The 22,695-nt window shown below is 37.0% G+C and overlaps 1 protein-coding gene across 8 annotated transcripts in view; it reads left to right on the top strand.

The window, feature by feature from the left end:
- SCN1A (sodium voltage-gated channel alpha subunit 1) overlaps positions 1 to 22,695 on the top strand; it is a 172,496-nt gene that overhangs the window by 58,990 nt on the left and 90,811 nt on the right. For 5 of the 8 annotated variants that reach the window (XM_047772791.1, XM_047772794.1, XM_047772795.1 and 2 more), the window contains exon 2: positions 11,885 to 12,197. In XM_047772791.1, the coding sequence (XP_047628747.1) occupies positions 11,934 to 12,197 (264 nt within the window). In that variant the 5' untranslated portion in view covers positions 11,885 to 11,933. Of the gene's footprint in view, positions 1 to 11,884; positions 12,198 to 22,695 lie in introns of those variants that run through there. The other 3 variants (XM_047772798.1, XM_047772796.1, XM_047772797.1) reach the window with 1 other exon arrangement.

Raw genomic sequence — 22,695 nt, 5'->3', positions numbered from 1 at the left:
GAGATGGAGGCTGAGGAAAAGGAAGAGAATGGAGAATCAAGGAGAGTTGGGACAGAAAAGATGAGCAAGAAGAAAGGGAGCATGAGGAAAGGACAGGACTGGCCTCTGCATTTCTGTGATCCAGCGAAGTCTGCGTATAGCCTGGACCCAGGTGTGCCTCCCTCATTTCCTGGGAAACAGACCTAGGAGGCCCACATTAGGCTTTTGTTGCCTTTCCCCTCACACTCAGTCTCTCAAAAATCTGTAACCCCACACCTAGCTGTGATCTATGTCTTCTACTCTTTATTTATTATTTTTATTTATTTATTTTTAAAGCTCCTAATTTTTTATTTTATTTTATTTTTATTTTTTTGTCTTTTTAGGGCCGCACCCTCGGCATATGGAGGTTCCTAGGCTAGGGGTCTAATCGGAACTGTTGCTGCCAGCCGATGCCACAGCCACAGCAATCCAAGATCCGAGCCGCATCTGTGACCTACACCACAGCTCACAGCAACGGTGGATCCTTAACCCACTGAGCAAGGCCAGGGATCGAACCTTCATCCTCATGGTTCCTAGTCAGATCAGTTTCCGCTGCACCACAATGGGAAGTCCTGTCTTCTACACTTTATGTCCTGCCAAATCTCTGTGACCTGCTCTCTCACCCACCAAAATAAGATTATTTCTAATGTGGGAAACTTCTTTTACAAAAAGAATTTAACTTAAATGATTTGTTTCTAATTAAGGCCATTGCTGTATTCTTAATACAGACGTGTCAATTGCATGCTGAAGAACTCCCTTCAGTTACTCTGAGTAGGATTATCGAGAAGAGGACCTAAATTTCACAAGGTTTATAATGTGGGCTATCCACCCTCTGACTTTTTATAACTAGCTTCTCTCTAAGGAAAAACAAACAAACAAACAAACATCCTAATGGTACTTGATTTTTTCATGACAGAACTACAGGCAGAGCCTGATAGGCTGAATCTTAGTCAAAGGTTGTGTAAGAGATAGCTACTTGTTTAATCCATTTAGCAATCTGGTCATTGATTGGTGGCTCTCATGAACAGGTTAGTTAGCTTTGCTATGTGAGACAAGCCTGAATCTCAGTACTTTACAAACTTGTTAGTGGCCGTCAGTTGGCTCTGGCGGCTTTGCTCCATGTGTCTTCCGATCCCAGGACCCAGCCCCTCTTTAAGACATGCTAAGCTCTGGGCAGAGGAAAAGAATCAGAGTCTGGATCAACCACAGTGTTGCCTTGAAAGCTTCTGTTTGGTTGAAGACTGTGTTTGTTGTCTTACATTCCACTGGCTACACAAGTCACATGGTCAAATGGACAATGGAGCAAAGACGTACATTTCAAGAACCCCACCTACTGGAAAGGCCTGGGAGTCAACATGGCAGTTGGTAGAGATGTATATCCTTGCACAATTGAATTCCACCATGGGGCCCAATTCACTCTTCAAGTCTGTAAGATCTTCTCCTCTGTGCTAGATGTACAGGGGTTTTTGGCAAGACTAAGATCTTCTCTGTCAGCTGTCTCTTGGCTGATTTTGTTGCCAATCCAGGGCACTGCCAACCCCTTTCCCATTTAAAGGTGCTCACCACTCACCTGTGCAACTCTCTTGCCTCCCCCGCTCTGGAATTTCTAACCTCGATCTGCAACACATTTAAGATTTTACCAAGAGAGAAAAAACAGTATGGGAGTTCCCGTTGTGGCTCAGCAGTAGTGAATCCAACTAGTATCCATAGGAATGCAGGTTCAATCCCTGGCCTCAATTGGTAGGTAAGTATCTGGTGTTGTCATGAGCTGTGGTGGTGATTACAGGCACAGCTTGGATCCTGCATTGCTGTGGCTGTGGTGTAGGCCAGCAGCTGTTGTGCCGATTCGACCTCTAGCCTGGGAATTTCCATATGCCATGGGTACTGCTCTAAAAAGCAAAAAAAAAAAAAGAAAGAAAAGAAAAAGGCATGGACTTTAAGCAGCTCCTGTTTACAGCTCCACTAAAATTCCTAAGGAAATAAAGATCCCACAATTCAATTTACTTGAAATGATAGAGAAAGGAAAAATATAAACAAAAACACAAACTTATGTTGCATTACCATGCCACCATACAAAGGATTTTCTGATGGCTAAAGCTCTCAGTCCAAGTCAAGGACACATACATTTCAACACTTCATACCGTTAAAGCATCTTTTTACTCAGGAATCCGCTAAGTTTCAGATGCATAGTATACTAGGCAGTGATCAAGTGATTTGAGGCATTTAGGAAACAAATTAATGGTATAAAGTCATAGTCTGGAAATTGTAATTTCACATAAGACCGGACCATATGAATTTTTTTCCAAATAAAATTTCTCATTGGGCAAAGAAAAATATGATTAAAGAAAGGGTAATGCCTATTAGAGCCAAACTGAGTAGGTGAGTTCTCTGTGGGGCAGGAGTACAACTTGTGGGCTCTGGGAGTGTGTACATGGTCAAGCACATTATAGGAATTGATATGAATGAGTCTATGTATCTTTTTTCAATTCATGAAGTACTGTGTCAATATATTGCCAAACTGGGATTATATTAGATGTTTACTGCACCCAATTGGATTGGAACATTAGGTCCGATATTTTGTTTCTCTAAACATTTAACTTAATAATTATATAGTGAGGCAAAATATGTCCAATAATTAGACAATTTTATTAATAAGAAAGTGATGGTTATATGTTTCTTGATTCCAAACTTGTCTAGGGGGCAGTGTTTTATTTTAGTTCAACATATAGCACTTTTTAATTCCACTCTTTGAGTTAAATTTGCATTAACACCTCAAATGAATATGGACTATTTATTCAACAGAGTAATAAATGATGTTGTCAATTTGAACAAAGTAGTTTATTGATATTGGATCAACGAAGATATTAGACGAATTGACTGAATTTTATAGCCTGTATTTTATTTTTAGGGTGGTCTGAAAAATACTCTTGAAATGAACAAATGTACATTGGAACATGTATCAGACATGTGACCTTACTTCAAATGTAATCTCATATATAGCATGAAAATTTTAGGGGTGGATAATAAAGTTTTTAAAGAATGTAAATGTTTTAAATACATGGATGAAATATGTTGTTTAGTTAATCCCTATTGTAGTACTAAAAATGGGTCTTATTGAAAACCACATGAAGTAAAGAGTTTTATTATCAACATGCCAAACCCAATTATTTCTAGAAAAGAAATTCATGAAACAATATTTCCTAGGCTTGCGAAATTCCATGTAAAAGCAGTTTCTTTCTTGGGTGTTAAAAATAATGATGTGAGATCACAACCGTAAGAATAACATTTTGCCTAGTTATTTTTATTATTATTATTGGCAGTAACATTCTTTTGTAAAGTGGGTGGCAGAAACACCTCAAAAATCAACTGAAACACTTCCTCACGAACTGCCATGCCCAGATGGTTTGGGTCTCAGAATAGTAGCAGGGGCCACAAGAAGCTGGCAGTCATTTTGGCAGGAGTCTGCTTGGTTTCTCCTCAGTTTGAAAATCAAATCAGTTTAAAGACAGAATTTTAGATATATGAATTTTCCTTACTTCAAATTATATAGTATAGGGTGGTAAAGACATATCAATATTGTATAATTATAGCTTTGGGTAGAAAAGCTTTGGGGAGGGGTTCCTGCTGTGGCTCAGTAGGTTAAAAATCTTACTACAGTGGCTCAGCTTGCTGCAAAGGTGCAGGTTCAATCCCTGGCTCCTCACGGTGAGTTGAAGGATCCCACGTTGCTGCAGCTGCATCTTAGGTCAGAGCTGCTGCTCAGATTCAGTCCCTGACCTGGGAAATTCCATATGCTGCAGATGTGGCCATAAAAAAGAAAAAGCTTTGGGGAGATTGAGTGGCACTGATAAATTATACAATAGGATCTGCTCAGTGGTAAATAGAAATAGGTTTAGCAAAACATAAAAAAATTATAGAAGTAAAATATAAATTGTCTATGGAAAGATAATTCATCAGTTTTTAACTTATTAAGTTTTAAGCCTGCATAACATACTTTTTAAATTTAAATATTATGATCATCGTTTTTGGTATCTCATGTTTTTCAGATTTTTAAAGATAGTTTTCATTTTTGCCAAAATACTTCATTTACTAGATTTTTTTTTTTCTTTTTATGACTGCATCTGCAGCATATGGAAGTTCCCAGGCGAGGGATCGAATTGGAGCTGCAGTTGAGGCCCACACCACAGCCACAGCAGCAGCAGATCTGAGCTGCATCTAAGACCTACCCTGCAGCTTGCAGCAACACCCAGATCCGTAACCCGCTGAGCGAGGCCAGGGATGAAACCCTCATCCTCACTATGTCAGGTTCTTAATGTGCTGAGCCACAACAGGGGCTCCCTTAGCTGCCCCCTTTTTATATCAGTTTGGCATCATCAGACTGTAGTATTACTTTCATTTCACACTTGTACATTCTGATAAAATTTCCCTTCATTCTTCTTTTGCCCACATTAGTTAATATTGGTTATGCTATTGCTATCAATTTACTATTTCTTTACACTTACAAATTCTACTTTGCTTTTTTATAGACTTTTTTGTTTCACAGCCTCTGGCTTTCACTTATTTTCTCTTGGGTTTTTTTCGTTTGTTTGTTTGTTTGTTTTTTCTTATCTTCTTTAGGACTTCTTACCTAATTGGCTTCCATTTTTGTTTTACTGGTCTTCCTAAAGGATTGTTCTTCCGTTTTTTTCTGTTGCCTACTACACTATTTATTCCCCCATTTTAAAAAGATTCTTTCAAAGGTGCCGTCCGTTATCATATACTTCCTGTTATCTTTTGTTCCCAGCTGTGGTTACTTAGTTCGTTCTCACTCTCTTTTAATTCTCTTTTACATTTTGTCTAAATACATATCATATTCATCTTGAAAATATATATCTTTGAAGTCTTTTCTCACCAAGAAAGTTGTATTGTTTCATCTCTTTTGAAAGGAGCAAAGACTCCTCTGTCAACCCAAAGGCACATTTAAATGCTGGTTCTTGTGTAAAGATAAAAGTATAAGCTCACACCACAGATTTTGTAATTTCCCCTTTCCCATATCTGAGATAATTTCATAAATTAGAACCACTTAAGGTATTCAGTTACAAATTTTTACACTGAAGAGCAAAATTCCCTTTTAAGTGTAAATGAAAAAATCTCAGGGTTTATTTCTCTATTTTTTAGCAAATGTGTATAGATTCCGAATACAATTTAGAACTTTTTTCTCTGTAACTGATCAAATATTAATATTTAATTGTATTTGATAGTTTTTAGATATTCCATAAGTAAACTTATGGGGTAGATTATAAATTTTAAAATTTCTTTTGTTCTTATAATTAATCTAAAATAAAGGTTTTTTTGGAAATACTTGAATATAAGGTCTACCTAAAGTTGATGAAACACTTTCATTAACCTCAGAATGATGTCGTTATAACATGGGTTAGGTTGCTCATATAGAAATATAATTCCAGTATCTGGACTAATTTATAATATTATGTAATGCATTTGAAGTGATCGTATTTGTCAGTGTAAAGTGCTTTTCTTCTATTTTCCTGGTTGTTTATTTCTCCAGTTGGTACCAACAGCCAGTAATCAGGGAGGTTTTCCTTGAGGGCTTTTTCTCAAATGGACTATCTCTGGAGAATAGGAAGGCTTTTGGTCAGTTTTGTTCCATTCGCAGTTTCATGGACAATGATCTCTAATGTGGCACTCCCTCAGAAAGGCAGAGATTGGCCACAGTGGTCATATATATTTACAGTATATCTATAGACAAACACATTTACGCCTAACATACACACATTAAGGAAAGTGTTAAAGCAGTGAAATGGAAAGGGTGAAATCAAATAGATCAGCAAAACATACCATCTTATGTGATGTGTAGGTATTATAATTAGATTTTTGCAGTGTATTTAAGCCCTTATTATCTGATTATAATACCTAACATCAAATAATATAGCATTGAAATTTGTAAAGCAAAAATTATAGAACCTACAAGAAAAATAGAAACATATTAAAAAAATTTAATTCACTTTTCACAACTCATAATAGACCAACTAGAACAAAAACATGAGCAAAGACAAGGAATAAGCTTCTTTTCTGTGTTCTTAATGAAGTCATTTTAAAAATAATCTTTAATAGGGCAAAAGGAGATCTCAATAAATTCCAAGAGACAGAAATGATACAAACAATATTATTAGATTGCAATGAAACTAAACAAAAATAAACAAATTAGTGAAAAAATATATCATTTGGAAATTCTGAGCACTTTATCTTACACAGCTCTTAAAGAGGAATTTGAAACTGAACTTCTTTTAAACAATCTTTATGGTTGTTTTTAATTTTCCATTTAAAATTTCAAAGAGTTTGTAAAGTTCTAAAATAGTCTTATTATTTTTGTGGGGGCTGCATTTAACTTATTAATTAATGTAGGGAAATTTCCTATCTTTGTTGTTTTTGTATTCCTATCCCAGAATAGGAGATTCTCTTCTTCCCATTTGTATTTCTTTTTAGGTTTATTCAAAGCTTTTAAAAAATCTTTACATGGTGCTTAGGAAATTTCCGTCAGTTGTATTTTCCCCCTTTTAAGTAGACTATTAGGTTCACAGCAAAACTGTGCAGAAGTAGAGTTTCTGTATGTGCCCTGTTCCTACACAAGCACTGTCCACTGGCAGCATCCCACACCAGAGTGGAACATTTATTACAACTGATGAACCTATGTTGATACATCATTATCCCCCAAAGTCTATAGTTTACATTAGACTTGACTCAAGTGTGTTGAACATCCTGTGGTTTTGGACAAGTGTATAATGACATGTATCCATCATTATAGTAGCATACAGAGCTGTTTCACTGCCCTAAAAATCCTCTGTGCTCTACCTACTCATCTCTCCCCTCCCTCTAACCCCTGGCAACCACTGAATTTTTACTCTTTCCACAGTTTTGCCTTTTCCAAAATGTCATATCGTTGGAATCATACAGTATATAGCCTTTTCAGACTGGCTTCTTCCACTTAGTAAATATGTGCAATTAAGTTTCTTCCATGTTATTTCATGGCTTGATAGCTCATTTTTTTTCAGTGCTAAATAAAATTCCATTGTCTAAATATACTACAGTTTACTGATCCTTTTAGCTATTGAAGGACATCTTGGTTGTAACCAAATTTTGGCGGTTATGAATGAAGCTGCTATAAACAGCCATGTACAGGTTTTCATGTGGATGTAAGATTTCAACTCATTTGGGTAAATACCAAGGAGGACAATTGCTGGATCATATGCTGAATCAGTTTTGTTAAAAAGTTGCCAAAATTTCTTCCAAAGTGGCTGTGCCATTTGACATTCCCAATAGCAATGAATGAGAGTTCTGTTGTTCCACATCCTTGCCAGCATTTTGTGTTGTTAGTGTTCTGGATTTTGGCCATTCTAATAGGTATGTAGTGGTATCTCATTGTTGTTTTAATGTGCATTTCCCTGATGACATGTGATGTGGAGCATCTTTTCATATGCTTATTTTCCATTTGTATATCTTCTTCGATGAGGTATTTGCTAAGGTCTTTGGCCAATTTTTTAATCAAGTTGCTCATTTTCTTATTGTTGAGTTTTAAGAGTTTTTTGTATATTTTGAATAACGGTCCTTTATCAGCTTTAGTCTTTTGCAAATATTTTCTCCCAGTCTGTGCCTTGTCTTTTTATGTTCTTGATATTGTCTTTCACAGAGGAGAAGTTTTCAATTTTAAGGAAGTCTAGCTTATCAATTATTTCTTTCAGGATCATGCTTTTTGTGTTTATTTCAAAAATCATCACCTAGCCTAAGATCATCCACATTTTCTCCTATGTTATCTTTTAGCAATTTATAGTTTTGCATTTTACAAATCCATTATCTATTTTAGGTTAATTTTTGTGAAGAGTATAAAGTCTGTGTCTAGATTCATTTCTTTTGCATGTAGATGTTCAATTGTTCCAGCACCATTTGTTGGAAGTAACTGTCTTTATTCCATTATATTACCTTTGATCCTTTATCAAAAATCAGTTGACTATATTTATGTGGGTCTATTTCTATTATGTTTCACCCCTTTTGCCAGTACTGTACTATCTTGATTACTATAGCATTATAGTAAGTCTTAAAGTCAGGTACTATCCAACTTTTTTATTCTCCTTCAATATTTTACCGTCATTTTGGATCTTTTACTTCTCCATGTGAATTTTAGAGTCATGGAGTTCCCATCATGACTCAGTGGTTAATTAACCTGACTAGTATCTGTGAGGACAGGGGTTCGATACCTGGCCCTGCTCAGTGGGTTAAGGATGTGGCGTTGCCGTGAGCTGTGGTGTAGGTCACATATGTGGCTCGAATCCCGAGTTGCTGTGGCTCTGGTGTAGGCCTGCAACTGTAGCTCCATATTCAGCCTCTAGCCTGGAAACCTCCACATGCTGTGGGTGAGGCCCTAAAAAGACAAAAGACAAAAAAAAAATTAGGTCAGTTGGCAATATTCACAAAATAGTTCAAGTGAGATTTCATTAATCAGTAGATCACTAGACCAATAGAAATCAATTTGGGAAGAACTGACATTTTGATAATATTGAATCTTCCTATCCATGAACAGGGGAATGTCTCATTTATTTACTTAGTACCTTGATTTCTTTGATCAGTTTTATAATTTTTATCATATAGATTTTACACATAATTTGTTAAATTTATACTGAAGTATCTATTTGGAAAGGTGAAGGTTCTAATGTAAATGGTTATGTACTTTTAATTTCTCATTCTACCTGTTCATTGCTGATATACAGGAAAGTTTTTGTGAATTAACCTTGTATCCTGCAACCTTGCTATAATTGCTTATTAGTTCCAAGAGTTCTTTTGTTAATTCTTTTGAATTCTTTTTTTAATGTAAAAAATTGTGTCATCAGCAAAGACATTTTTAGTTCTTCCTTTGCAGTCCATATGCCTTTTATTTCCTTATCTTATCTTATTGTATTAGCTAGGATTTCCAGTATGATGTTGAAAAGATCGATGAGGGGGAACATCATTGCCTTGTTTCTAATCTTAGTGGGAAAACTTCTAATTTCCTCCATTGTATTTTTAAAGTTGTATTGTCCCGATAAAGGAAATTTATTGATTTTTTTTTATTTTACTCTTGAAATTGAGCCATCTCAATTCTTTTACCACTTGTAGGAATTTTCAGATGTGTCTATTGAGTTTTCTAGGCACACATTAATATAATATGCAAATAACTATATTTTATTTCTTTCATCCTTATTATTAAATAATATAATGGTTTCTCACAACCAACTGGATTGGTCTGTACCTCCAGAACATTGCTGAATAATAACATTGATTTTTTAATTGACTTTCATGAAAATTTATCTATGGTTTGTAGAGTTTGTTGCTGACTCTGGGGGTTTTACACTGGTGGAAAAAAGCGCATTGGCAGAAAAAAGTTAGATTATTCAGTAATCAATGTTAGAATAACTGGGAAAAAAAATGGATCTCTTCTTCACTCCACATAGAAAACAAGTTCCAAATAGATCAAAGATTTAAATTTATAAAGTTAGACCATACCAATGCTAAAAATACAGGAATTTGAATTTATGTCATTTATACAATTTTTTAATCAAAAACTAAATAGTTAAAAATAAATTCATACATATATCTATGTTTGTTATCCCTAAATGTTTATTTTAAAATAAATAAATGATGGTATTTTCCTGATGCCTTATGGGAGAAGTAGATTTTTAAGGCAAAATATTCTTTTCCCATCGACTTCAATTTACTGATTTAATTTTTCTCTTCTTCCAGGCCCTAAGCCGATTGCAGGTAGATTTTGAAAACCTCTGAAAGTTTTGTTAGTTCACATAAGGGACTGAGAGTTCAAATTTAGATTTACATGCCCTCTTGTTTTTGGTCACCCAGTAAAAAATAGTCATAAACCTCATAGTAATGGGAACCTCCTTCAGTGAAATTTGAAATTCCTATAAGACCTCTCAAAAGGTAGTTATGGCTGCAATTTTATTGTTACTGGTTATATATGCCAAAGCTGCAATTAACCGTATCATAGCTTGCTGACCTTAATGAGTTAATGAAGTGTCCAAATAAAACTCATGGCTGCAAGGTAGCTTAGGCTCTGAGATGTTTTGGCTCAGTAATATCCATGAAATTTGAGCTGATATTAAATGCCTTAAAACAATACATTTGGGATTTGGCCTCTGGCAACAGCTCGAGACTGACTGCCCCATAGAGTTGAGAGTTTTGCCTGAGGTCCTCATAATTTGTTTAGCAGGACAGGACTATAGGATCAGCAAGAATATTACTGCCTTAGTGAAGAAAAGCACTTCAGTTCCTATGGAGCTCAGGGAATTGTCTTCTTTCCGATAATTTTTACCCTGAAATGAGAGAATCCTGCTGTCTCCTGCACCTACGGCTTTCTTCTTCCACCCGCAGCCCAATCTAGTAATTTCTTTTCAGTCGAGTCTGTCTCTCATTCTTAGTCATATAAATGACATTTGTCTAACCTTGGATTGTCTCTTTCTGTGCATGTTCAAGTAAGCCGACTCTAGCATTGCTGATAACGTGACAGGTCAGTTCTGGTTGTTTCTTTTTTTTTTTTTTTTGTCTTTTTGCTATTTCTTTGGGCCGCTCCCGCGGCATATGGAGGTTCCCAGGCTAGGGGTCTAATCGGAGCTGTAGCCACCGGCCTACGCCAGAGCCACAGCAACACGGGATCCAAGCCGTGTCTGCAACCTACACCACAGCTCAGGACAACACCAGATCCTTAACCCACTGAGCAAGGGCAGGGACCGAACCCACAACCTCATGGTTCCTAGTCGGATTCGTTAACCACTGCGCCACGATGGGAACTCCAGTTCTGGTTGTTTCTATCTCAGAATAGATGAAGGCTCAATCAGGGCAGCAGTGGCTCTTTCACTGGTCATTAAGGCTGGCTGCAGCAAACTGTTCTGATCAGCTTGGCCAGGAGCCACTTATGAGGATTACAGGGTTGGATTTTATATCCTCTCAGAGACAACTACCTTTCTACTTCATCCTGTCGGTGAGCTAACTGTGGTCTCTATGAGGATACATCCTCAGCTTCTGGGTGGCTCGCAGAGTAAACAACCCATTTGGGACATGGTTGTATTTAGCTAATGTACTTTAATTAAGGCTATACTTGAGCTACTTTCTTAAGTTATGGCATAGTTCCCATCTTGGCAAAGCATAAGAATTAATAAACATGGGACGTTTGACAAAACTTGAGATAGAAATGTCTGTTAAGCCAAACTCATAGAAGCATAAAGTAGAATGGTTGTTGCCAGAAGCTGGGGGAGGGGGAAACGAGGATTTACTATTCATGGGGCATAAAGTTCCAGTTATGTAAGATGAATATGTTCTAGAGAGCTGCTGGATGACTTCATGCCTAGAGTTGACAATACTGCTTTGCATACTTAAACATTTTGTTAAAAGGGTCATTTTTTTTTTGCTTTTTTTTTTTTTAGGGCCACCCCCACAGCATATGGAAGTTCCCAGGCTAGGGATCGAACCAGAGGTGTAGCCACTGGCCTACACCACAGCCACAGCAACACAGGATCTGAGCTGTGTCTGCGACCTACACCACAGCTCATGGCAACATCGGATCCTTAACCCACTGAGCGAGGCCAGGGATTGAACCTTCATCCTCATGGTTGCTAGTCAGATTTATTAACCACTGAGTCACAAGGGAAACTCTTTTTTTTTTTTTTAAGAGTCATTTTAAAAAAATAATTTCTGTTTAGTAATTGCACTCGGATTTCATTAGAAACGAACATTTCAACCTTCTTGTTCATATTTCATGACAGAGTCTGTAAATTTTAAGACCTTCTCTTAATCTCCTTACAGTATCTGTATCTTTTTTTTTTTTTTTTAGAACTTTCATATGCAGAGTAAATGGTGATTAAAATGTGCAGGATGACAAGATGGAGCAAACAGTGCTTGTACCACCAGGACCTGACAGCTTCAACTTCTTCACCAGAGAATCTCTTGCGGCCATTGAAAGACGCATTGCAGAAGAAAAGGCTAAGAATCCCAAACCAGACAAGAAAGATGACGATGAACATGGCCCAAAGCCAAATAGTGACTTGGAAGCTGGAAAGAACCTTCCTTTTATTTATGGAGACATCCCTCCAGAGATGGTGTCAGAGCCACTGGAGGACCTGGACCCCTACTATATCAATAAGAAAGTGAGTGTTGTTTATCAGTCATATTTTGCTGCTAATTGCCTACAGTATACTTTGGACTGTTATAGCACCAGTAGTCTAAGCACAACTAAGTTAGCACAAAATCTAAGTGTCCTTCTATTTAAGAAATAAAACACATTTGCATGTATTTATGCATATACATGAGAAATAAATTGATCATATCATAACAGATGGAGCTGTCCCAACTGCACCACGACAGATAACTAAAAATAAAAAAAAAAAAAAGTTGTAGGCAGCTAAGTTAACAAGTTAAAAAATTCTGCCCAGAGATTGTATTTACTATTTCTGGATTTTCTGTACCTGGAAGTCCTGAAAGTATCACACTTTATAAAGACTTCAAAAATGTTAGTATTAATTTCTTATGGAACAAAATTTGATGCCACAAGCATTTTCAATTTCTGTATCTTACATAATACATTAGTTAACTTCCTGAAGAAACTTTTTTACTTGGAAAACAACATTCCTATACAAACTACAGTTTTAAAAGTTATTTAATCTTTTGGTTTCCAAGATTGATATTGGTAAGAACTAACAAATACATAGTATTCTAAAGAACCTATAGATGATATTAAATACTCATGCTTGAAATGAATACTTTATACTAAACATTCAACCTTTCCTTATGACCATGATTTCACCAAACCAAGAAGAAAAGTGTAGAAAAAGATAAAATCAAAAAAGATTATTGTGTTGCGTTTAGATTATATTTAAGACTGGTTAATTTGCACCATTTTGTTATCTTTTTCACCTAAAACAATGTATTTGTCAACTCTTGCTGGAAAGGTATAGCACAAAGATTGTAATTAAGCAGATGGAATCTCTTAGTTAAACATTGGCCTTAAAATTACCCCCCAACCTTTCAAGAATGTTCTTGGTCACTGACACAGTTCTGTGCCAAGTTAATCTTTATCAAATGCATGTGTTTGGCAGTTTTAGTATGTGGATTTGAGACCATTTTGTAAGTCACTTCTCATTGACCACCACAGCTTTCAGAGGTAAAAACCTCATTATGTTCAGATTTTTTTTTTTTAACTTTTCAGGATATAGCCAGTTTAAGTATAACACATTGTCCTTTTTAAAAATTGATTTGCCCATTTTACAGTGAAGAGGTTAATCATTTTTCCTTAGATTCATTATCTTTTATTTAAATTTGCTTTTTAACATTGTATTATTAAATCTTAATAGGTAAGCAATTATCTGTTTCATAACTGCCATTTAAATTATGAGAAAAAATTCACTTTATCCTTAAATCAGTCCTTTGGAAATTAATTTAATATGATATCTGAAAAGCTAAAGCCCCAATTAAGCAAACTATGAGGGATTTATTTGTATAAAAAAAGTAAAAAGGTAGATATTATTCAAACATTTTAACTTATTTAAAATTACTTTACGGGAGTTCTCATCATCATGGTCCTGGCTCAGCAGTAAAGAACCCAACTAGTATCCATGAAGATGTGGGTTCAATCCCTGGCCTGGCTCAGTGGGTTAAGGATCCAGTGTTGCCATTGAGCTGTGGTGCAGGTCGCAGATGCAGATGCAGCTCAGATCCTGTGTTGCTGTGGCTGTGATGTAGGCTGGCAGCTGCAGCTCCAGCTTGACCCCCACCTGGGAACTTCCATATGTTGAGGGTGCAGCCCTAAAAAGACCAAAAAAAAAAGAAAAAGAAAAAATTACATTACTATTGAAGCAATGACTCTAATGTGTTCTAGACAGAAATTCCTTAACACTAGAGTATGTTACTTTATAGCCATTGGACCTATCCAGTCTATTCAGAGCCACTCTTACCATGGATGAGTGGGCTCCATCCTCAGCATGCATTTTGCTGCCCCCAGACATCCAGCCCCCACTTCTTCAGTAGTAATCGCCATCTAAAAATTATTAAAGCCACCCACAGTCTACCACTTTATCAAATGGGGCTGAAATCTAGCATCCCCGTTCCCATGTTGTGTCCTTATTTGTGAAAGAATGTATGAATACATTGAGAAGGACCAAACCAATGCAGGTTGACAAGGGCAGCTCTTCTTCAGATAGAAAACAGATCATCCAATCACTCTTTTTCTTTAAATTAAAACATTTTCAGACTGATAAAAGCTGTCATCTTAACAGGATATCTCCAAACAAATCTGTCCGGATTGGTTTATAATGAATGAGATATAACAAAGGATATAAAGGCAGTTGGAAAGCAACAATCAGGTAAACTCTTCCAAATGGTTAAAAGAAAGGTATTAAAACTGAGGGTACAAGACCAACTGTAAAGGAATGACTAGTCAGCCAGATTCTTATGCTGAAGTCACCCCTATAAAGTTTGTTAGGTTCACATTCAAACTTGCCTTTAACATCTTCTGTCCTTATCTTCAAATGCACATTGTGTGAGGAAGGAAAAATATTTTGGCATTTTGGAACAAATCACAGTGTGCAAGTAGCACAACCTGATAAGAGAAATATTGTTATCAGGAAGGAGTTTTCCCCAAGGTGAGGCACAGCTATTGATTTCACATTGAACTGACATCCAGCAAGTCTTCAAATGGAAGTCATTCAATAGAAATACAAATGAAAGTTCCTGCAGGACTCAAATCCTTAAAAACTAACATGGCATTCTTAGGACACATGATTGAGCTACGTGTTTGCATTTTCAAGCTGTAAAACTTTCTATCGTTGCATGTACATTCTTTCCTAGGCTTAAATTTTCTTTCATAATTGGATTATTTAGGTACTGAGGAACAGTCTTTAAATTCTAAATTAGTTTCAGAAGTTGGAATGCTTAGAATAATAATAATGTTTTAAAAATAATGATTATTTCCTTTGCTATTTGATGACCAGTTTCATTTTAATGACTTGTGTATCTGAGGCACACATGCACAGTGCTCCCAGCTTAAATAAAGAGTCTAATGGTGGAAATGTCCCTGGGGAAGATGCTTCTTAGGAGATTTCCCACCATTGCTGATATAAGGGGTGTGGGTTTTATTGCCTGAGTGAGTTGGAGTATGCAAATATTAATCAGGCTAGTGGCTCCCCTAGAGCTTAACTCAAATATAATGCTCAATGTGTCATTTGTATCTATATACCAAGTCTCTAGTTTCTTTCTTTAAAATATATAGAATAAGCAAAGCAATGTTATAGAAATGTTAGCAGAATTATGTCATGTCTTAGGTTAAAGTACAGTGGTACGTCTATATGAGGAATTTACGTGTAAGGAGAAGGGCACAAACCACAATGAAGGTCTCTATGATCTTCAACAGAGACAGTGAGAGCTTATGGAAAAATCACTGCTGATGGTGTATTTTCAGATGGCATTTGCTCACATATTTTTATCTTCTTCGTCCCAGTTTAAAATGTATAAATTATATAATGTCCAAAATTTCTACTAGAATTGTTAAAGTAGTTTAATCCACAGTTAGTGATACTGTTGTAGTAACTAAAGAAATAGTAGGAACTGTCTCATGAACATTCCTGGTACACAGAAGCATCCCCAGACCCTCAGATGTTTTAGGGCTCCAGAAGTCCAAGGTAAGGACTAAAGAATAAAATAACGGTGTTATCAGAATGGAGTCACAAAATTTTCCATACCATGTTAGCTCTGGTCCGGTGATCTTCAGAACATGATTCTAGATTGGGTCCCTTTTGTTTGTTTATTTCTTTTAGCTGTGTGGCAAGGCACATTTTAGCTTGTGAACACACCTTTATTTCCTCATGGGATTTTTTTTTCCCCCAGTTTCCTTTCCTAGCTTCAGTTGATTTTGCACCATTTGGTTATACATTCAAATTCTTCACCCACTCTTTATTACAGAAAACATCCTTCTCATGTTCTTCTTAAAATTACAGATGACTCATTAGTACCATGGAAGGAAAGATCCTTTTGACAGTGTACTGGAAATAGAATGAGGGATTTTAGATCTGTAGTGAAAATGGATGTTTGTTAATTATGGGCTGTAGAAATGTATCCATTTAAAAATGTATTCTTTCCTTGATTATCTCATCAACCATTTAAAGACACTATTCTCCCTTTTCATCAGGTCTTCTAAAAGAAGTGCACACCCCCTCTTTATTGGGGCTACATGAAGAATCACACAGGAACTTGTGACTTTAAATTTGTGACTGGTTTGTCATTGCCATGGGAGTTTTTAATTGTTTTATTTGGTAGAGAGAGTTATTTTGTTTTTAATTGGGATTGTGAAGTTTTTCTTGCAAAAGTAATTTAAAAGAACATCAGAAAAATAGATGGCAAAATCTCATGATACCATTAATTGTCATATGGACAGTCCTCAATTTTTTTTTTTTTTTTGGCTGCACTCATGGCATGCAGAAGTTCCCTAGCCAGGGATTGACTGATTCACAGCAATGACAATGCCAAGTCCCCAGTGACTAAGCTGCCAGGGAACGCCTATGATTTTTCTTTGCATATTATTAGTTCCTCTAGAATTATCAGTCACCCAGGCTCACCCTTACATTCAGAGCAGTGTAGTTCACTTCCAAATCTTTCTTCTACCCACCAATTATTTTTTCCTTATGTCCCTTTCTTTTTTGTCACCTCCCCATCTTTGCCTCAGAAACAATCCAAGATGATGAAGTTGGTAGTGAAATAATGGTTAACATTTATTTAGTACTTGTCATATTAGTGAGATTCCCTTCAAATGTAAGTGACCAAAACCCAACGGAAACTAGTTCTTGAAAATAAACAAAACAAATAAATGCATGCGAGGGGTAAATCTGGTCTTAATATCAAAGGATCTGGTACTACAACAATGTCATCAGGACACAATCCTTTTCCATTTTTGGCTCTACTTTCACCTATGCCGACTGCATTCAAAAGATGGCTCTTCCCACAGAATGGTAGAAATAGCTACAAGTAGCACTAAACTAATATCCTGCAGCCTTGTAACCCCAAGAAAAAGAGCTCACTTTTTCTTCAAAAAGTTCTAGCAAAACTTTTTTTAGTCCTGGAATTTGTTCTGATTAGGTCACATGGCCTCTTCTGAACCAATCACTGTAGCCAAGGGTTTGTGATCATCTCATTTGACAGAGCATCACATGTTACCAGTAGCCAAGGGGTGCATCAGCTTCACTGAAGCCACATGGCCAGACAGTGAGGCAGAGGTCAGCTTCTATGGCTTGTCACTCTGCTACCCTGGGTTTGTATTCACTGTGTTAATGATACCAGAGGAAAAGAAAAGTCAGTGATGGAATCTAAATAAGCCTGCTTTTCCTGTCTCTTTACTTAGACCACTTTACAAACTGTACTCTTCATTTCCTGGGCTGGCATTATTTCCCAAACCTGAGTTGTTGCTTCACTACTTCTGCTCAATCCAGGGCATCCCCTGCCTTTGTAAAAACTAAAATCTTTGAAACTCAATGGGTCTGGGTCAGCTTCCAAAATAATTAGAAAATTACATTTTCCACCAGATTCTAGTAGGGTAATAAGTACTGTTTTTTCAAAGAAGATATATTTGGGGAAATTAAATAGTGTGCCTCTGTAAAGAAACGACATTTTTTTCTTTTTTGGCCATGCCACGGCATATGGAGTTCCAGGCAGGGATAATATCTGACACTGTTGCAGCAAAGTGGGATCCAGATCCTTAACTCACACGGGATTGAACCTGTGTCTTCAGAGATGCCACTGATCCCACTGTGCCATAGCAGGAACCCCAAGAAATGACATTTAAATTGAGATCTCAAAGGTAGAAAGAAGAAGGGAGAAATGTCTTCCAGGAAAGGGGAACAGCCTTCAAGAAGACATAAGGAGTACTGTCATGGCGCAGTGGAAATGAATCCAACTAGGAACCGTGAGGTTGTGGGTTCAATCCCTGGCCTCGCTCAATGGGTTAAGGATCTGGTGTTGCCATGAGCTGTGGTGTAGTTCTCAGACATGGTTCGGATCTGGTGTGGCTATGGCTGTGGCATAGGTTGGCAGCTGTAGCTCTGATTCAATCTCTAGCCTGGGAACCTTCATATGCCATGGGTGCGGTCCTAAAAAGAAAAAAGAAAAAAAAAAAGACATATAGTATAGTGGGACTGAAATAAGTAAAAGGAGAGCAAGATGTGGTTGGGGAGGTGGGTCTGGGGCTAGGTACACCTTTCAGTACATCTTAAAGACTTTGAAGTTTAAGGGCAAAAGGAATTCTCAGAAGGCTTTGGGTAGAGAAGTGACAATATCCACTTCACATTTTTAAAGATCAAGTGGGAAGTCTTTATGGAGGCTTGGTCTAGATTTTTAACAATGAAGTCAAAAAAAATGGGCAGGATCAAAATCTGTTTTGGAGGTGTGATGTTTAAGTATCAGGTGGGAGCAAATGGATGGCATTGTTTTCAGAATATAAACTTGGGGAGGAAAGATAGCCAGCAGCAAATTCCAGTGTGAAAACTGGCACTGCTTTCAAATATGTAAGTGTTTGCATGCGTATATATTTTGAGTATATATTTAAGAATCAGACAGGCACATATTTTTAATATTTCAATCCTTGTGTTTATAGGACACTTGAGATTCTTTAAGGGTATTCACATGTTTTATTTCATTTCATCCTTTAAACAACCATGAGGTTAGTATTTTTACCATCTTCTCCATTCAGATGTAGAAACTGACATGGAATAATTTGTCAGAAATTCTCACACAGCTAAGTCTGCAATAAAACTGGGCCTCCTATTAGTCAATGAAAAATTAATTGAGCATATAATAGTGTACCACACCCATGATATGAACTGAAGATACAGGGTTGAAAAATATTTGACTCTCAGATTTTATCTTTTCACCCGTGGTTGTAATTTTTCCCCTCCAGCTGAGATAAAGGCAGAGGCATTAGTAACCCTGGCTGATGGGAGCCAGTGGGGCACCTCCTATGGGGCCATCTCCAGCACTGGCCTCACTGCAGCTATTCTACCCAGCTAAAGCCTCGGGGCAAGCAATTTTACAGACTCTTCTCTGGCATATATTTTCTCCTTTGCCTGAACTTAAAACAAAGACAACAAAACTATGAGGCACTGAGCCCACAGACACATTTTGTTTGCCTCATACAATATTGTTAAAATTTTGAATTGGTTTCTGAGATTTATAAATTGGAAGATTGCATGTACACACACACGTCTAATCATGCATATTTAGGATTTCTTATACCGCATCAGATCTGTATACCAACAATTGGCAGGTCTCTCACACTGCCTGGCGTCTGTGGGGATTTTGGTTTGTGATCCCTGGCTTCAAGACCACTGTGCAATTAGGTGAAGGCTGGGTGTTAAAGCTTGGTGGGCCACAGGCTGGCACAAGTCCACAGGTTGTTCTTTAGGCCGATTATCCCTCGCCTAAGGGGAAAATAGAATGAGACTAGGAGAGAAAACCTTTTTAAAAAATATGGCATGCTCCCTTCAGAGTCAGGTAGAGAACAAAAGCTTTCCATCCCCCAGGAAGCCAGAAAAGGAGGGAAATCTTGGCCTGAATTGACAAGTTATAAAAAATAGGCAAGGAAAGAGAGGTGAGACCATTTAGAGAGCTCACAGGGAAGAAAAAAAGAATTAAATGCCATGGAACTAGCCCAGCACAAGAGGTGTCACCAGAGATGTGTACTAATCATGCTCACTGGAGCCTCTTGATGTTCTATGCAGTTCTTTGAACCCGAGCTCTGAAGCATCTCTCTTCCTGCCACACAGTTTCATTCTTCCCTTTCCTGCTGGAACTTAAGCCCTCAGCTTAGAGCTAGTAAAAGATTATGCTCACTTTTGGCAGGAGACGGAGCAAGGAAACCTCCGTAGTTTGAACATCAGGCATCAAAGGGGAGAAGAGGTGTACCTTGCAGCCCAGCTGAAAAGTCTGTTACCATTTTCAGAGTCACACTTTTCTCATACACAGTGATAAAGTTCCGCAGTGTCATTATATAGAATTCTGTTTCATTAGGAATTACATAGGCTTTTGAACCTATGTGTAAAAAAACGTATATCTATATTTATATAGATATTAATTTTCTTTGGGAAAAGGTGTCCAAAGTTCCAAACAATTGACTTCCAAACACATTTTTTGGATCACAGTGTAGGTACAAGTTGAGGTTGCCTGTTTAAATTTTGAGGCTAAGGCATAAATGTAATCAACTGTTAGTGATTCTACATTTTTCTGTTGTTCACAGTCATAGCTCATCTTCCTCTGTTATTTTTTGCTTTTGCCACTATATTTACATTAAGGGCAGACAAATTCAGTAAACTTGGAGTTAATTTTTCAAAAACTAACTCAGCAATTAGATAAAGGGGGAGGATTTTAATCCAAGGGCGCAACATAAACATTTGGTAATAAAACATACTCACAGCCCTTCCACTGCAGAATCACTTGAGTTATTTATTAAAAGCACAGAATAGGGAGTTCCCCTCGTGGCACACTGGAAATGAATCCAACTAGGAACCATGAGGTTGCAGGTTCTACCCCTGGCCTCACTCTGTGAGCTGTGGTGTAGGCCAGCAGCTGTAACTCAGATTAGACCCCTAGCCTGGGAACCTCCATATGCTGTGAGTATGGCCCTAAAAAAAAAGTAGAGAATACAAGGCATCAGAAATTGACCTACTGAATTGGAGTCATAGCACCTCTGTGAGGTTTAGTGTATCTTTCCCCATTTTTCAAAAGAGTCAAATGAGTCACAGGAAAGTTGGTAATTTGCCTAGGATATCACTGCTGGAAAGTAGCCCAGGCAGGTTTTGAGCCAGGAAACCAACTCCAGAATCTTCACTCTTCATAACTACATAAATTCAGACAACTCCTTCTTATATTTTCCAGTGTTGCTTTCCATATTATTAAGCTTTGATTGCCAGGGGTGTTTATCTGTTTGAGTTTTGTTGTTGTTGTTGTCGTTGTCTTTAAAGCCAGAAATGATTTTTACCTGGCAAGGCTTGCTGAAGAGACTAGGACCTGGCAGTACAACAAATGGTATATGCCCAGGTGTGTGGTGCACAATACACTAGACATTAGTCATGTGTGGCTACTCTACTTGAAATGTGGCAAGTCCAGATTTTGAAGACTTAGAATCAATATGAAAAGAGGATGTAAACTATAGCAATAATTTTTAATACTGATGTTATCTCCAAATGATAATATATTGGATATATTGGGTTAAAAATATAAAAGTGAATTTTAGCTGCCTTTTTCTTTTTTTAAACATGTCTTTAGAATATTTAAAATCACATATGTGGCTCAGATTCGTAGTTGACATAGTATGTCTATTGGACAGCTCTGATCTAAATAAATCTTTACTTTACCCGTCTAGATTTTTTTCTTTTAGTATAGATAGTTGAATATTTACTAGTTTTTAAGCCTCTTGGGGTCATAACTTACTATTTACCCTAAGCTATTTGGGATCTTTGTTTTCCCTATCAACTTTAGCACAGAGCTTTGCAAATATGGTGCTAAGCAGTTAACACACATCTTTGCATTGAAGTCACTTGAATTAACAATTGGGCTGAGAACTAGGTCCAGGCTGCTTTCCAGGTCTCTGCAATGCTCATACTTATAAACAGCTCATCATATAAAGACTCAATAGATGCTACTTGAGTTTGATAACTATATGCGAAAAGATAAGCAACAAGCCTAGGATCAACATCTAGTTTATAAAGACTTACATTCCTACAAATGTATCTTTACAATGATTTTTATATACAAAATATCATTTCTAATTCAGTCAAAATACTGTTTGGAAGTCTGAGGCACCATATTATTCACAGGTTAAAATGACTTCATGAATTTTCTACAGTCTTGGGCTGTAAAAAGAAAAAGAAAAAAGATACTGCCTCAAGCTGGATACTACGGTATCAACCTTTTCTCCTCCACCACCAATTTTTGAAGTGTTCCTTTTCTATTGAAATGACTTAATGCAATAAAATTATCCTGAGTAGTTATGTTAATGATATTTTTATTGAACTAATTAGACTTAAAAAATGCTAAGATATTTTAATAAGCCATCCAGTATATTCTTTCAAAAACTCAACACTGAACTTATACACTTAAAGTGGTTAAGACGGTAAATTTTGTGTTACATGTATTTAATCACAATTAAAAAATTTAGAGGGAAAAAGTAAAAAATAGCATTTAGATGAACAGTTCAAAAATCTTGATTTGCTTAGAGGTACATAACATTAGTTTATACAATTTAAAGTGCAGTAACATCGTGGCTAGTCTTTAATTCTTTCCTTTTTGATCCTTTATCTGTGAAACCAGGAAGACAAATATCTATGTTTGAAAGTTCTAGGGTTTCTTGACCACTTGTAAGCAAACAGTGTTCCCTTCTGACTCTCTTCTTGCTTCAATACAACGAGTACCATTATTCAGGAAAATGTGTATTTGAGGAGTTCCCGTCGTGGCTCAGTGGTTAACAAATCTGACTGGGAACCATGAGGTTTCGGATTCAATCCCCGGCCTTGCTCAGTGGGTTAAGGATCCGGCGTTTCTGTGGCTGTGGCGTAGGCTGGCGGCTACAGCTCCGACTAGACCCCTAGCCTGGGAACCTCCATGTGCCTCGGT

Source organism: Phacochoerus africanus, chromosome 3 (assembly GCF_016906955.1).
Source record: "Phacochoerus africanus isolate WHEZ1 chromosome 3, ROS_Pafr_v1, whole genome shotgun sequence".
In the NCBI taxonomy this organism is placed as follows: domain Eukaryota; kingdom Metazoa; phylum Chordata; class Mammalia; order Artiodactyla; family Suidae; genus Phacochoerus; species Phacochoerus africanus.
This window is presented reverse-complemented; position numbering and strand designations above follow the sequence as displayed.